This window comes from Pongo abelii, chromosome 2 (assembly GCF_028885655.2).
Source record: "Pongo abelii isolate AG06213 chromosome 2, NHGRI_mPonAbe1-v2.0_pri, whole genome shotgun sequence".
NCBI lineage: Eukaryota > Metazoa > Chordata > Mammalia > Primates > Hominidae > Pongo > Pongo abelii.
This window is the reverse complement of record NC_085928.1, coordinates 103,862,452-103,877,807: the sequence shown is the minus strand read 5'-3', so window position 1 is coordinate 103,877,807 and position 15,356 is coordinate 103,862,452. Positions and strand designations below refer to the sequence as shown.

Genomic DNA, 15,356 nt, shown 5'->3' with positions numbered 1-15,356 from the left:
TTCTGTTCACTAAGAGTGCTTAGCTGAGACTGATGGGATTTTTCTGAAGGAATGTCTTAGCGCCTGGCACACACTGTAACAGTTTGTTGAATGAATGAATATATCTCTGCCTAAGTGTTCTGGGATAGACACCTGGAAGCCTGGTGTTAGCTGTGTAACCTTAGGCAGGCTGCCCCCTCTGGGCTCAGATGATGAGAGGGTTGGGCCTCCAGACCAGTGCTGGGCAGGCATTATCCACATAAGACACCTGGGTTGGAGCCCTTGGGCCCAGTGAGCCAGCCACTTACATTCTCTGTGGGGACAGTTTCAGAGCCTGAGGCCGGCACTTTGGACCCAGCCCTTGACCTCTCAGCAACTACAATGTATCCAGGAGCTGAGTAGCCGTCGATTGCAGAGGTGAGCACCCATGGATCAGACCTGAAGGATGTGTTTGGGGAGCAGCAGTCCAGCCTCCCCCATCCCCACCAAGTTCAGGGAGGAGGAGAATGTCCAAGGACTAGGGAGGTGTTGGGGTGCAGGAGTGGCAAGAATGGGGCTGGGGTAGTGAATAGGAAGAAGTGAGGGAGGGAAGGTTTTGCCTCAGGAGTCCCAAGGCCCTGGAGACATGGTCTTGCCTGATACCTTTGGCCACAAGTGGTATCTCAATCCAGGCATGGTCCTGTTGGTCCTAGCTCTGTCACTGATGACCACCCAGCTGCCCCCTCTGCAGGATGCCGGTGCAGTACATCCTTGGAGAGTGGGACTTTCAGGGGCTCAGCCTGAGGATGGTGCCCCCAGTGTTTATTCCTCGGCCAGAAACAGAGGTAGGTGTGCCACCAGGGCAAGGCAGGATCAGGATGATGGTGGAGTTCAGGGCACCAGTCTTACCGCAGGCTTCCTCCAGGGGGCACCGGGGCCCCATGACTTCAGGGACAGTGCCTTTCTAGACATGTATCTCCTCTCTGACTGTGTTGGCAGAGCCCAGAGGACAGAGGATTCCTGTTGGTCCCCTTGACTGTTATGTTCCAAGCTATCACCCCAGCCTCTAGGTCTGGCAATGGCCCAGAGTGCCTCAAATAGTGCTGCCCAAGTACTTAGCCTGTTATGCCATTTCTCTGGGAGCCATCCCATGGCTCACCCAACCCATAGGGAACAAATGTCCTCCAGCAGCTTCTCAGGAGGCATGGAGGAAGTGGAGAGGGCTCCAGCCGGACACCTGGAGACCTGGTATCAGCTGTGCAACCTCGGGCAGGTCACTGCCCTCCTGCCATCTCTGGGCCCAGATGATGACAGGGTTAGGCCTCCAGACCAGAGAATCTGGTGGCCCTCTTAGGTCTACTGACTGGTCTGGTAATCACCTGTGTTGTCCCTCAAATTACTAGGACTAGGGATGTGCAGCGCAAGTGTGTTATCCCTTGGTAAGGCACCCTGGTCCTGGAAGAGACATTTTCTATGGCCCTTCTTGGACTCCCCTCTGACCTTGTAGATGACAGAGCTGGGAGCCAGAGGGCGCAGATCAGGGAGTAGAGCTGGGTGAGAGCTGATGGGCAAGCCAGAGGGCGCCAGGTTCTGAGAAGGAGTGTTTCTAGAAAGACCTAGGCACACAAACATTTCTGGGAAAGGTTAGTTCTCATTCCCCTGCTGTGGCCAGGGGGCCCCAAACCCTTCTTTCACTTTCTCAGCTTCTGTCCCCTAGCCAAGAAACTCTCTGACCCCTCTCCCCTCCATATCATGTGGTTGGGAGGCCGGGTCCTTGCTTCACTGCCCAGTGTCAGGGCAGGGACAGTAGGGAATCTGAGGCCTTGCTTAAGTCACAGGGCTGTCAAAGAAGGGAGCATGGGGGCAGCACTTGGAATTCCTGATTCCCAGGTCAGAGCCCCATCCCTCACATGGGGCTGCCCCATCTGGGACTGGCATGACCTAGGACACAGTATGGAGACCCAGAGCAGGGTGTGGCCTGCCACCTGCAGGCTTTGGGAGGCTTACCTGTGGCTCCTGAAAACACGTGATCTCTGGCGAAGAGATCATTTGCTGTCTCCGGCTGCCCAGGGTCAGGGCATGGTGACCTTTGAGTTCCTTCAGAGCTGACCTGGCACCAGCCATATGTGCCAGGGTTCTGAGTATCAAGTGTGGACTTCGGCTCCCATGTGGCCCCCTGATTCTTGGATGGGTCTGGGCTAAGAGAGCAGCTCTACTGCAAGGGGTGGGGTGAGGGGAGATGCTGCAATTGGGAGGCCAGGTGCTCACCTTGCTGTGCAGACATTTCTGAGAACTCACCAGGTTCACCCCAATGTAAAGCCACATCGGGGGATGCCTTACCAAGAACTCAAGAGGACGTGGCCTGTGGCAGGGAGTAGTGAGAATGGGTGCACGGGATGGTTTCTGATGAAGGGGGAGTCTGAAGTGCAAACTTGCAGGAGGCATGTGACCCAGTGAGTTGCATTTTCCCTAAGGGTGAGAAGGTGGTTCAGCCCCTGGCCTGGCAGTGAATACAGTAGGAAACTCAGGGCTGGGGGTGTGAACCATTCTCACCCAGCCTGCTGTGAGGCTGTACAGGTTGTGGAAGGTTCAGTGTTTTGTCTGTGATTGGCTTGAAGGAGGCAATGCCACCTCCCTGGGTCTGTCCCACCAGGCATGCCATCCTAATAGAGGGTACTCGTGTGAACTCAGGTTCTGCCCAGGCCTTGGGCCAACCTCTTGGTGGGGTATGGAGTCCATGTTGGGGCAGCAGTTCTAGGCAGAGCCAACAACTGCCTGCCCCTCACCTCCTTCCCGCATGCGTCTGTGCCCCACCCTGTTCTTGGATTCTTCCCATATTCACCTGGAGGGGGTGCCGTGAGCCTGTGACCAGCATGGCTTTTAGTCTCCCCGAAAGAGCCACCAGCGTTAGGCTGAGGGAGGCTCTTCACTAGGCGGAGAAGAGAAAGTTTCTGGACTCCTTGGGCTGTTGTCTGCCCCTGCCCCAGGTGGCTCTACAACCAAGATGAGTTTCCTGTGCTCTGGAGTGTTATGGCAAGCAAGAGGCCACTAGCGGTGGCAGGGGCTCAGTTTCTTAGCTTCTCACCCTCCCCAAGGTGGCCATCCACATACGTGGTGTGTGTCTTTGAGGTCTTTGAGTATCTCTGTGAGGTGGCTGGCCAGTGTGGCTGGCTGAGGGGTCATTCTCCAGCCAGAGTAGGTCTGTCTATGGCCAGGAAACCAAGAGAGGCTTACACACCTGACAACTCCTGGTCACCCTGCCAACCTCTCAGCGTGTGGCCTCACCACTGAGACCACAGCCTCTCAGCCACAGCCCTATACTGCTCACTCTGTACCTGTCCCAACCTTGCAGGCTCAGCTTGCCACAAGTACCTTAGTGGTCTCCAATAGTGCCTGGCACAGGGCTGGTGAGAGCTAGTGAATACACACCCTCTCCTGCTGGAGCTGGGCCCCATCACCCACAGGCAATCATTTGTTTGGTGCAGAAGAGGCTTGGAACAGGGAGGGTTGGACCTGCTGGCCAAGTTCTGCCTGCTTTGGACTTGCCACCCTCAGGGTGGGTGAACATTGTTGCTGGGGTTGGGGGCCTGGAAGGGTGAGATGCTTTTTGGAACCCAGCACTGGGGAACTTATGTGGAAAATGGATGTGAGTGATCTGGAGCCCTCTGCTCCATTGGGCCTGGCTGATGGCATTGGGGTGTGGGGGAGACCTGGGGGTGTGAGACTCAGAGGGTGGTGCCACAGAGAGCTTGCTCAGCACTTAGAAAGTAGCCAAGAGGGCCGGGTGCTGTGGCTTACACCTGTAATCCCAGCACTTTGGGAGGCTGAGGCGGGTGGATCACCTGAGGTCGGGAGTTCAAGACCAGCCTGACCAACATGGAGAAACCCTGTCTCTACTAAAAATACAAAATTAGCCAGGCACAGTGGTGCATGCCTGTAATCCCAGCTACTCGGGAAGGCTGAGACAGGAGAATCGCTTGAACCTGGGAGGCGGAGGTTGCGGTGAGCCAAGATCGCGCCATTGTACTCCAGCCTGGGCAACAAGAGCGAAACTCTGTCTCAAAAAAAAAAAAAAAAAAAAGAAAGAAAGTAGCCAAGAGGTTTGTCTGTGGGCCAAGCCCTGCCAGTGTGGGACACACTGCGATGAGTCAGACCTCAGGTCTTCCTATTATGGCATCTGGTGGGAGAGGCACACCCCATCCTTAGGCTAGACCTTAGGCTCAGGGTGGGGAAAGCCGTGGTAGAGCCTGGCCCAGGCTTGAGGAAGGCTTTCTGGAAAAGGTGGTCCTCTTTTCAGATCAGGGAAGCACCTACTTGCTGCCTACCATCCCCAGCTCCCTGAGCCAGTCTTTCCTGAGACCTGGGGTCCCAGGAGTCCTGACCCTCTGGGGGGCTTCTCTGCCCACATCCAAAGGGATGCCTTTGAGAAGGGGCTACACTGCCCTTTCCTTGTCCCATGCCTGGCTACTCAGGTGTCCCACTCCACTGCTGGTTAGAAAAATTTTGGCCATTGGACGGCAGGAGCCTTCCACCCTTTACCCCTATCGTATGTTGGTTTACAGGCATAGTCCTTGCAGGCAGTGGCTGGGTAGGCAAGGCTTGAAACCCTCTTGTTTCCAAAGTGACAGTGTCTGAAAATGTCCTCCTGCTGCCAGGGCAGGTACAGTGCAGTCAGGCACCTCCCTCTGCACCCATGCCTGTTGACCTATGCCTGTGTATGCCACAGCCCTCAGGTCCTTAGTCAGGACCATGTCCCCCCATGGCCCATCTCCTCCAAAGGAGGGAATTCCCTGTCCCTTTGGCCTAGGAGCCTCCCTGGGGGCCTCTCAAGCCCAGCTCTGTGAGGAGGCTGGGGATACACCAGCTCCTGATTCTTGGCCACCATGAACCACAGGCCAGGCTCAGGTGGGGCCTTGACCCCAGGCCTCAGTTTCCTCATGGGACACTTGTGAGGATTTAACAGATTAATACAGGAAAGGTTCTGGGAGCAGGGTCAGGCCAGAGGGAGTGGCCAGGAACTATCAGATATGGTTCTTAGCTTTTTTTTTTTTTTTTTTTTTGAGATGGAGTGTTGCTCTGTCTCCCAGGCTGGAGTGCAGTGGCGCGATCCTGATCCACTGCAACCTCTACCTGCCAGGCTCAAGCAATTCTCCCTCCCACCTCAGCCTCCTGAGTAGCTGGGACTAGAGACATCTGCCACCATGCCCATGCCTGGCAAATTTTCACACTTTTAGCAGAGACGGGGTTTCACCATGTTGGCCAGGCTGGTCTCAAACTCTGAACTCAAGTGATCTGCCCACCTCAGCCTCACAAAGTGTTGGGATTACAGGCGTGAACCACCGTGCCCGGCCAGTTCTTAGCATTTCTGTAAGCACAGAAGGGGAGGATGTCTGCAAAGGGCTTAGCTGGGGTTGATTGAACACTTAACATCAAACAGGTGTGGATTAGTGCATTTAATCCCCACCACATCCCCACGAGGTAGGCTAACCTCAACTGGGCTCAGGTGTACAGATGGGGAAGCTAAGGCCTGGAGGGGCAGGGTGACTTGGCCATGGCCCAGCTGACATGAAGGTCAGTCTGGCTTTGGCTACCTCCCCTTCCTACGTTCACAAGGATAACTGCTTAGGCCTCTATACCAAGACCCCCAGGAGCCATGTTGGCATCAACTCTGATCCAGATCCCTCTGCTTCACAGGAACTGGTTGAGTGGGTGCTGGAAGAGGTGGCCCAGAGGTCCCATGCTGTGGGATCCCCAGGCAGCCCCCTCATTCTGGAGGTGGGCTGCGGATCAGGAGCCATCTCCCTCAGCCTGCTGAGCCAGCTCCCCCAGGTGAGCCCCTCCACCCACTCTGGATAGACTGTGACTGACGCTCACTGTCCCTCCCATTAGTGCTTCCCCCACATCCCTCTGCTAAGAGCGCTTGAGGGGAAGCAGCTAGATGAGGGAGGACAGGGCTGCCCCTAGCCCACTGTGGTTCACAGACTCTAACGCCTACCACATCTATCTGGCTAGACTTTGGCCAAGAAGAAAAGGCTGTTGGGTATTTCCCTTCTCTTCTGGTGGGGGGTTAGAGGAGGGTCCCCCAGGCCCAGTATACCCCAGCATCTCTCAGCATTGCCTTCCACATATCCTCTGTTTGTTCTTGGGACAGAGCCGAGTCATTGCTGTGGATAAGGGGGAAGCTGCTATCTCTCTGACCCATGAGAATGCTCAGAGGTAGGTGGGGGAGTTGCACTTTGGGGCCTGATCTTGACTCCTTTTCAGGTTTCAAACTCACCAATGTCTGATTTCTACTCCCAAGAAGGAGGAAGCAGTAGGGTAGCCTGGCATGGGTCCTATGGGGTTTTGAATGGGTAGTGGGCAGTGAGTATCTTGCCAGTCCAAGAAGGGTTGACTACAAGACCTCATTCTTGTAGCGAAGGGTAGGGGTCTGCCCCCGTGCCTACCCCTTTCTCCCTGTCTGTCTAGGCTTCGGTTGCAGGACAGGATTTGGATCATCCACCTCGATATGACCTCAGGTACCCTCCCCTGCATGTTCCTTGAGATAGGGAGACGAGATACAGGTGCTGCTGGGTGGGTGAGGCACTCCGCGGAGATGGAGGGAGAGCTTCCCCCAAAAGCCACATAGCCACACACAACACACACACATACACGTGTGTGTGTGCACGTTTGTGGCGGCTCAAACGAAGCCTTGGCTGAGGACAGACAAGTTGCTTTTGCCTCCTAGGCTGACCTGACCCATAAGGGACCAGCCACAGAGAACTTCTGAATTCCTCATAACCAATGAGTTAAGGGCTTGCTTGTTGGCAACAGATAAGCAAAAGCTTAAAATAATGCCTTCAGGACCAAAATACTTGAGTGCCCCTTTCCCCCTGCCTGGCAGGGGAAGAAGTGGTCCAGGCACTGCACAGCTCAGCCATAGCCTTTACAGTGTCTCCAGGCCTCCAACTCCAGTTCTGGCTCCATTGCCTTACCCGTGGGATCCTTGAGCCTTGTGTGCCCCCTCCATGGAGTGTGATATACTTGGTGTAGCACCTGGCACAGGGTGAAACCAGTAGTCAGAGCCATCAGGAATTGGCTGATGAGGCCAGGCCTACCCTCCACGTACTCTCAGTCCATGTTGGCTATAAGGCTAGTGGAGCTACAGAAGAGAAAGGCTCTTTTCTGCCTAGGCAATCAGGGAGGACGCCCTGGAAGTGGCACTTGAACAGAGTCTTGCATAATGAGGAGGATTTTTGGCAAGGACACTCTATGTCTTGAAATGAAGGGCTGCCATGTTAAAGCATGCACATTCCCCACCAGGCTGCCAGCTGGGGACCCTGGGCACTAATTTGCAAGTCTGGCTTATCAGATCCAGAGGCAGGCCCAAGGTGTGGCATGATGAGAGGGACATGGTGGCAGGTGGAGCTACCATCCTTTACCTCCCAATGGGTTAGTCCCTACTGTGTGTCCTCTTCTTTGACGACAGAAAGGAGCTGGACACACCTGCCCTGGGGCCCTGTGGACCTGGTCGTCAGCAACCCTCCCTACGTCTTCCACCAGGACATGGAGCAGCTGGCCCCTGAGATCCGCAGGTGCTAAGCAGGGTGGGCCAGGGAGGCCAGGCCTGAAAAGGCCTAATGGGATTAGTCTGCCCTCGAGGACCACACCATCTGGAGGGACAGGGGGGTTGATGCTGAAATGGCCAGTGGTGTTAAGTGGACGCACTCGAGAGCCCACAGTCCTACCTAGATTCAGCTTCTACCTTCCTACTTCCTTACTTCCTACTAAAACTGCTGGACAGCCACCGAACCTCTCTGGGCCTGTTTCCTGCCTCTGGAAAAAGAGAGGTAGTGCTCTACAGGACCATGGGAGGACTCAGTGACGACTTGAAAGCATCAAACACAGTGGAGGGCTCATACGGGGTGCTCAGTAGATGGGCGCATCATTTTATAGAATACTGAGGCCCAGAGAGGGTAGGTGTCTTTTCTGTGGTCGCATGGGGGCTCAGTGGGAAAGCCGGGACTAAAAGCTGGCCCCAGGCTAGCTTTGTGCCAGGCCATCCTGCTCTTACACAGGGGCTGAGAACCAGGGGCAGCCCAGGAGTCCTGGATGGGGCAGCAGTCATGTTGGATGGGGTTGGGGTGTTGGCTCTCCCTTTCTGGGCTCTCAGGAGTGGTTAGGGCTAGCCCCAGATCTCCCAGACCAAGAAGAGAAGCAGCCTTGTGGGGAGACACTCATGCCCTGATATGAGTCAGTGCATCAAGAGAGGCCATCAGCCAGTGGGATTCAGCAAGCATGCCTGGTGCTGCCTAGTAGGGTGCTGCCCATGGGAGGAAGGGAAGAGGAGCTGCCACCCATTTGGGACCCTCCTTCTCTGGGTCCTCAGATTTGCCCTTCAGCCCAGAGTGTAAGTTCCACAGGGCCCCATTCATAGAGGCCCTGCCCATGCCCTCCATGCATTTCAGATACCCCTTCCTCAGGCTGTCACCTCCCACTGCTTTGCCTTTCAGCTATGAAGACCCCGCGGCCCTGGATGGTGGGGAGGAGGGCATGGACATCATTACCCACATTCTGGCCCTGGCACCCCGGCTCCTGAAGGACTCTGGGTATGAATGGGATGGGTCTCCTAGGTCTGTCCCCAGCAGGCTCCTCTGCTCCTAATGTGTACTGGGCAGGCCCTGGCAGAGGTGCGCACAGGACCGTCACCTTGCCAGCCCAAGCAGCCCAGAAGGGCAGGCCCCAGACCTGTCCTGCTGAGCCCACCCATTTCTCCCCCATGTAGTAGTATCTTCTTAGAAGTGGACCCAAGGCACCCGGAGCTTATCAGCAGCTGGCTTCAGAGCCGGCCTGACCTGTACCTTAATCTTGTGGCTGTGCGCAGGGACTTCTGTGGGAGGTAAGATCCTAGCCCCCTTTAGCCCTGTAGCATGCTGGTCTTTCCACTGGGGCCATCCTCAGCCCTGGCTGTCAGGAGAGTGTGCTGTTCCCACTCCCTGTTCATTCCCCGAGGCCCAGGCGGTAACCAGCCCCTGTCTCTGTCTCCTCAGGCCCCGGTTCCTGCATATCCGGAGGTCTGGGCCATAGCGTGGCTGCCCTGTGGATGCCTTGTCAGTGCCGCCAGCCTGACCAGAGGGAGGTGGATGGCACTTTCCAGAGCCCAGGTGCTTATGGCATTTCCCAAGGTTCTGTGATTTCCCCATGCTCTGCATTTCTAGGATATTCTAGGACACCTGGATTGGCTCCATCACATCAGAGTGGCTGAGGGCAGTTGCTCTGTGTTGGTGAAATTGCTATGGGGGTATCGGGGGATATGGCCAGTAAAGTATTGAGAGACTAACAAATGGTGACCTAATGTTTTGTCCATGACTTGCAGGTCCCCTGACCCCCTTACTCCCAGGTAGCACTGGGGCAAGAGTTTCCTTCTGCCCCAGCAGGGCTGGCCGTCAGTCCCCTGCTTGGTAGTGGTGTGGGGGTGCAGTGTGGAGGAAGGCACGTGAGTCCTCACTCCTGGCCTTGGATACTATGGGGCCTGGCGTAGAGCAGCTCACTCCCAGGGATTGATTAGTCCTCCACTGCCCTGGGTGCATGCATACACAATTCCCTGGCCAAGCCTGGCTCGAGCACAGGAAGCTCATCTGCGTTTTGGCTCAAGGATGACTGCCTGCTTTCTGGAGGGGAGGGCCTGGAGGTCCTTGCTGCACATTTCCTGGGTCGCACATCCACATTCATTTAACTGAAGGCTTGAGCCAGTGAGGGGTGTTTCCTTTTTATCCCCATAGCTTTTAGCTAAAACATCCCTCCCGAGTTGACCCCCTGGGGTTTCAAATAACCCATGTGTCCCTGGTTGGGGCTGGGGAAAGTGAGAAGCTGAGATACTGGGCACAGGGTTGTGGCCTCCACCCCAGCTCTGGTCTGTGCAGACTCATGGCCACCAGGAGGCCTGCAGATCCAGCCTTCCTGTCAACAGCGACAGGAAATCTCTAGGTTATTGAGTGCTGGTGGTGTGAGCCTGCCTCAGGGTGTGTTCTAAGGAACATGGCAAACCAGGCTGGCTCATTCCACTAGACTGCCCCCTGCCACCCTGGCACTTCCCAGGGCCTGGCAGTATGGTCTGATGGGCAGTATGGTCCAATAGGCAGCATCCTCTGCTGCAGCTGGGAGAGCTGAGTTCCAGGGCTGTGTCCTGCAGTGGGACCTTGGGCCGCTCCTTTCCCTATGAGAAGCTGGCTCTTCTGAGTCCAAGGCCAACGCCAAGTGGCAGCCTCTTTACTCTTAGCCAAGTGGAATGTGCATCCTAGCATCTGAATGTCCATTCTCCAGGCAGGGAGAACAAGAGAAGGTATGGACTGCCTGAGGCCCGTGACAGTGGCCAGATGGAGACAGTAAGTTAGATTCCTCCCTCTGGGGAGCCTATATTGCTGGAGTCATACCCAGCCTAAGTGTTGCCCTGCAGTATGGCTGGAGGACACATTTGGTAGAGGTCACACTGCAGCTCCCAGCGCCCCAGTGTCCTGCCCCGTGCCCAGCCCCAGCTGCATGGACCCTGAGCTGCCCCTGGCTTCCTTTGAGGAGGCTGCTCCAGAAGGAACCTGGGTGGGGAGGGCAAAGGGGGTGCACAACCAGGGCAAGGCTCCCCACTTCCTTAGTCCCCCGTGCTCACAGACCTTTGCTTGCTAAGGTCCTCACCAGTATTGCCCTTTCTGTCTTTCTCCTTGTGCCCTTTGGCTCTTGCTGTCTTCAGCAGCATCTCAGGGCAGCTGCCCTGACCTCGGAGCAGTCTGTCGCCCCCCACACCTCAGCCAGTCCTGGCTTCCCTGATGGTCTGACCCTCCTGGCCTCAGGCCCATTCCTGAGGAAGGGCCTTGGCGAGCTTGTGGATGTTGCACCAGAAGAGAGTGCGGTGTTGGAGAGTGACAGTGTCGGGGCAGCTGGGGCCACAAGCAGGAGCCGGCCTTGGGCACAACTTTCTGCCCAAAAAAACGTGCAGCTTGCCTCTGCTGAGGAAAAGGTCCAAGCCAAGAGGACTGGCAGGCGGGGGCCTCAAGCCTGCAGCCACCGGCTTGATTGGGCCCTGGACGTTGAGCCCAGATGTTGGAGCCACACCAGCCTGGATTTCAATCCCAGAATCTGCCCCTCACCAGGATGTGACCTTGGACAGATGACTTCACCTCACTCAGCCTTGGCTTCTAAGGCTGAGAAATGGGACTAAATGCTTTATTTTATAGGATGCATGTGAGGAGCCCATGGAATGTGCCTGGCTTGGCACATTGTGGCATTTTTCCTTGCCTTCCTCGGAGGGCAGACACAGGGAGGAAGGACCCAGTGCCCTCAGGCGTCCATCTGATGCTTGGGACCAACATAAGGCAGGCAGGGATACAAGGCAGTCTGGAAAGAAGGGAAGGCAGGAGTTTCAGTCTTGGGCTCTTGACTCCTCACTGTTGTCTAGAGATGGAGCCAGCAGGCTGGTAGCCTGGCAGCCCACATCTCCCCTCAGCCTCTCCTCACTATGGCCCCAGTGTCTTGAGGCCCAGGCCAGGGCAGCCAGTGGCTCCAGCTCAGGGAAAGCCAGGCTCACCTGCCCTATTCCCTCCCTTGCTCCTGAGGCCAAAGCCAGAGACTCGAACTGCCTCCCCACCACCGCCAGCATATGTCAAGGAGCACTTGCAGGCAGAATGGGAGGAGGACATGGAGCTGATGGAGTCCAGGCTGTGCAAGCCCCTGAAGTCTTGAGAGATGTGCCCACTGCCCATGCAGCCTCCTTCAGCCAGAGCCCAGAGCATAGACAGGAGTGTAGGAGTCCCTGTTTGATGTACTCTGGGAGAGTAATTCTATCTCCTCTTCTGATAGTTGGGGAAACTGAGGCCTTGTCTCACAGTTGGATGCTTTTCCCATTTGTTAGTGGGTTTCTCCCACTGTGGGTCTCATACAGCTGCCTTATTGAAATATTCCCCCAACCCCCTAAATGCAAGAAATATACTCTTTTTTGCTCCTTTACCCCTACCTGGACCCTGGGCCATTGGCTGCTCCCAATCCCTGCCCCAAACACTTAGCTGGCTCCCCATGACTTAAGTGTGTTCTCTTGTGTCCTATGGAATCCAATTCTGAAGAGGTGGGGGAGGACAACTGTGGGAAAAGCCCTGGGGGGCCCCTCCCAAGGCCCCATCAGTGCTCTGAGTAGGCTGCCATCAGAACAAAGGGCTCCACTGCTGACAAGGTTTGAGAACTGCTGGCTTGAGGTGAGAACCCCTTTAACCTCTGCAGGACAGCATGTCTTTCCCTATCCGCCTTTCTTTTCTCTCTTTTTTTTCTTCATTGTCTCCTTCTTAGTGGATTCTCTTCTCTACTGCCCTGGGCTTCAGCCTTTGTGCAGCACTCTCGATGCCCTGAACACACACCTTCTCTTTGCCCAGGCAGTGCAAACAATCCACTTCTTCAAGCTCCAACACAAATGCTGCCTCCTTTAGGATGCCTGCTCTGTGTTCTCCCTGCCTCCCCTAGCCCATACCTCTGCTAGCACCTTCTGTACCATGCCTTCAGAAACCTTATCCCCCCTCATCTCTGGGGCCCCCTGTGGATCTGGCATACCCAAGTTCAGTAAATGTCTACCAGTAAGCTGATGGTACATGCATTTTCTAGAATAGAGCTGGGGCTTCCCATGTGGCCCACATCTGACCTGGCGGCCCATGTATTCTGGTCATTAGGGATGGGAAGCCATGAGGACCTGGCCTTCTGCCTGACCCAGGCAGCCATTCAAGTTGAGCGATGGCCACTTCGAAGACTCAAGTGCACCTGATCCCTGCGCAGCAGCCATGCCAGGAGAACAGGCTGTCCTTGGCGGCAGTAGGAGCAGGCGCCAGGTTTCCTGGAGCTCTTGGCTTCAGCCAGCCCCCAGCCAGAGTCCTGGCTAGGACAGCGACCTGATCTCCTCCTCATGACCTTCTGCCCTGGACAAGCCCCCTGAACTGGATTTGGGACTGTCAAAGCAACTCTACCCCTGCTCTGGTAGGCTGAACAGTGATCCCCCAAAATGGCAGTGTCTTAATCACCTAAACCTTAACATGTGACTATATTACCTTCACATAGCAAAATGGACTTTGCAGATGTGATTAAGGATCTTGAGATGGAAGGAGTATCCTGGATTTTTCAGGTAAACTGAGTATAATCACAAGGGCCTCTGTAAAGGAGGCAGGAGTGTCAGAGTGACGGAAGAAAATGTATGTAACAATGGAAGCAGAGGTCAGAGTGATGCAATTGCTAGAGGAAGAGCCATGAGCCAAGGAATGCAGACAGCCTCTTCTCCTCTGGGGCCTCAAGAAGAATGCAGTCCTGCCAATACCTTGATTTTAAGCCCTGTGAAACTGATTTCAGATTGCTGACCTCCAGAATAGTAAGATCATAAATTTGTGTTGTTTTCAGCCTCTATTGTGTGATAATTTGTTACAGCAGCCACAGGAAATGAATATAGATTGTGGTGCCCAAATTAGAGTGCTGCTGTAACACACGCCTACTGATTGAAGTGGCTTTGGAATTGAAGTGTCTTGGAAATGGGCAGAGGCTGGAAGAATTTTGAGAGTCACGATAAATTGCCTTAACCACCTCTCTTCTGATAGGTGATGTGGCCAGGGGAACTCTTCCTCAACCTTCAGACCTAAACTGCCCATGCCCCACTTTTTTTACTTATATTTGGAGAGAGGTGGCCCTTTCCCACAGTGAGAAGACTGGGAGACTGACAGCATGGGTCCCAGAAGGGAGTGGGTGAGGAATGGGACTGGGATGTGGGGAGAGAGTGCAAGGCTGGCCTCCATGGCCCATCTCCAGAGACTGGGTCCAGAGAGGACCTCAGAGACTGGGACCAAGCCTGTTCCTGCTCTCCTGTGGAGTTATGTGACTGGCCCAGGACCCCTTGGGTGTGTGAGGATGAGCAGGGGCCCTGTACTCTCTGGGTTGCAGGTACTGCATCTGTGAAATGAGCACAGCAGCCCCTGACTTTGAGCTAATGGGCCGGCCCCTCCATGTAAGCCATAGGCCTGAGCAGAGCTATGTCACCATTCTGTTCCTATGGTGGAGTGGGGCTATCCCTGGGGTTCTCAACCTCCTGGTCCCTAAAACTGAATTGTTCAACTGGTGCCCTCAGCCCTGTCCCTGTCCAAGCTGGGACTAGGACCTCCCTCTCCAGGGGTACTAAAGGACTCTGGAGACACCATCCCACCTAGCCAAGGCTTGGGGCTCCTGAAGCCAGTCCTAACCCAGGAGCCACATGGAGAGCTACTGGGAGGCCAGACATGGGCCTCATGCTGGGTTTCAGAGCTGAGAAGCTGGGGGACAGAGAGCATGGACACCTGGGTTCAAGGGTCAGCTTGGCCCCAAATCACCTGGATACGCTTTGGATGAAGCCAGGAGGGCCTGTTTATGCTGGAAGGGGTGGATCATGGCAAGACTTATACTCAATCCCTGATCTTTTTTCCCAGAGAGGGATGGGGCTTACTTGAAGTAACACAGCACTTGACTCCTGACTCCCAGTATGATGCTTTTATCTCCCATTGCTTCTAAAGGCCCATTGCTTCTAAAGGCCCGGGGTTAGTTAATTAAGTTAATTAGGTGGTGCTCATATGGCTGTCCATGTAGCTACTAAACCCAGGGATTCTGGCCCATAAAGCCCTCTGGGCCAGGTTTACGGACAGGTAAGAGCCACATTAGGCCAACTGTAGCCCCTGGGTATGAGGACAGATCTGGGTCCCATCTGAAGCTCTGGTAGCTGTGGGAGGAGAGCAGGATTTCCCCCACTTGCGGAATGAGTGGGTGCCTTCCCCTCTGAGGTAACTGGCCGTACAGCCCCCAGCCTCTGCCCCCCAGGGCCCTCCTGAGGTGTCTGGAAGGAACTTTGGGATCTTTGGCCTCATAACCAGGAATCAGAAGCTTCAAATTCTAGGGGCTCCTTTTCTTCCAAAGACTACCTCTCACACATACAGCAGTCCTGCAGGAAAATGGTCAGGAAAGGTCAATTTTACAGCTCATAAAGTGGGAAAGGCAGGGAAGCCTACCTCAGCCTCACTGAAAGCCCTGAACTGGGCTGACCTCCACCTGCCCCAGCTATGCCTAAAGGGGGAGGGTGAGACAGCTTAGAGTAGCCATGCCCCATGGTAGGCAGACCTGGCTAGTGGCCCCCTTCCCAGGGGCTGGGGTCTTCCCCAAACACTCTACCTCTCAGAGCAGAGGATGTCACCTTATTGCTCCCTCTTGTACTAGGTCTGCGGCCCTCTTCTGGGGCATGTGGCTGGGGAAATGGTGGGATCAGATATCCCCTACTGAGTCCAGGGAGCAGATTGTTGGTGCCTGAAGTGCTCACAGAGATCCCTGTGCTACAGATGAGGAAACTGAGGCTTAGCAGGACAGGAGCAGGGCTGGGGCATGAGCCA

At 55.2% G+C, this 15,356-nt stretch overlaps 1 protein-coding gene across 12 annotated transcripts in view; it reads left to right on the top strand.

Moving 5' to 3' along the window:
* Positions 1 to 15,356, top strand: part of HEMK1 (HemK methyltransferase family member 1) — a 35,719-nt gene that overhangs the window by 399 nt on the left and 19,964 nt on the right. For 2 of the 12 annotated variants that reach the window (XM_054550680.2, XM_054550683.2), the window contains exons 2-10: positions 305 to 396; positions 710 to 803; positions 5,653 to 5,787; positions 6,110 to 6,174; positions 6,427 to 6,476; positions 7,427 to 7,532; positions 8,451 to 8,546; positions 8,723 to 8,836; positions 8,988 to 13,419. In XM_054550680.2, the coding sequence (XP_054406655.1) occupies positions 305 to 396; positions 710 to 803; positions 5,653 to 5,787; positions 6,110 to 6,174; positions 6,427 to 6,476; positions 7,427 to 7,532; positions 8,451 to 8,546; positions 8,723 to 8,836; positions 8,988 to 9,024 (789 nt within the window). In that variant the 3' untranslated portion in view covers positions 9,025 to 13,419. Of the gene's footprint in view, positions 1 to 304; positions 397 to 671; positions 804 to 5,652; positions 5,788 to 6,109; positions 6,175 to 6,426; positions 6,477 to 7,426; positions 7,533 to 8,450; positions 8,547 to 8,722; positions 8,837 to 8,987; positions 13,420 to 15,356 lie in introns of those variants that run through there. The other 10 variants (XR_010139200.1, XR_010139198.1, XR_010139199.1 and 7 more) reach the window with 10 other exon arrangements.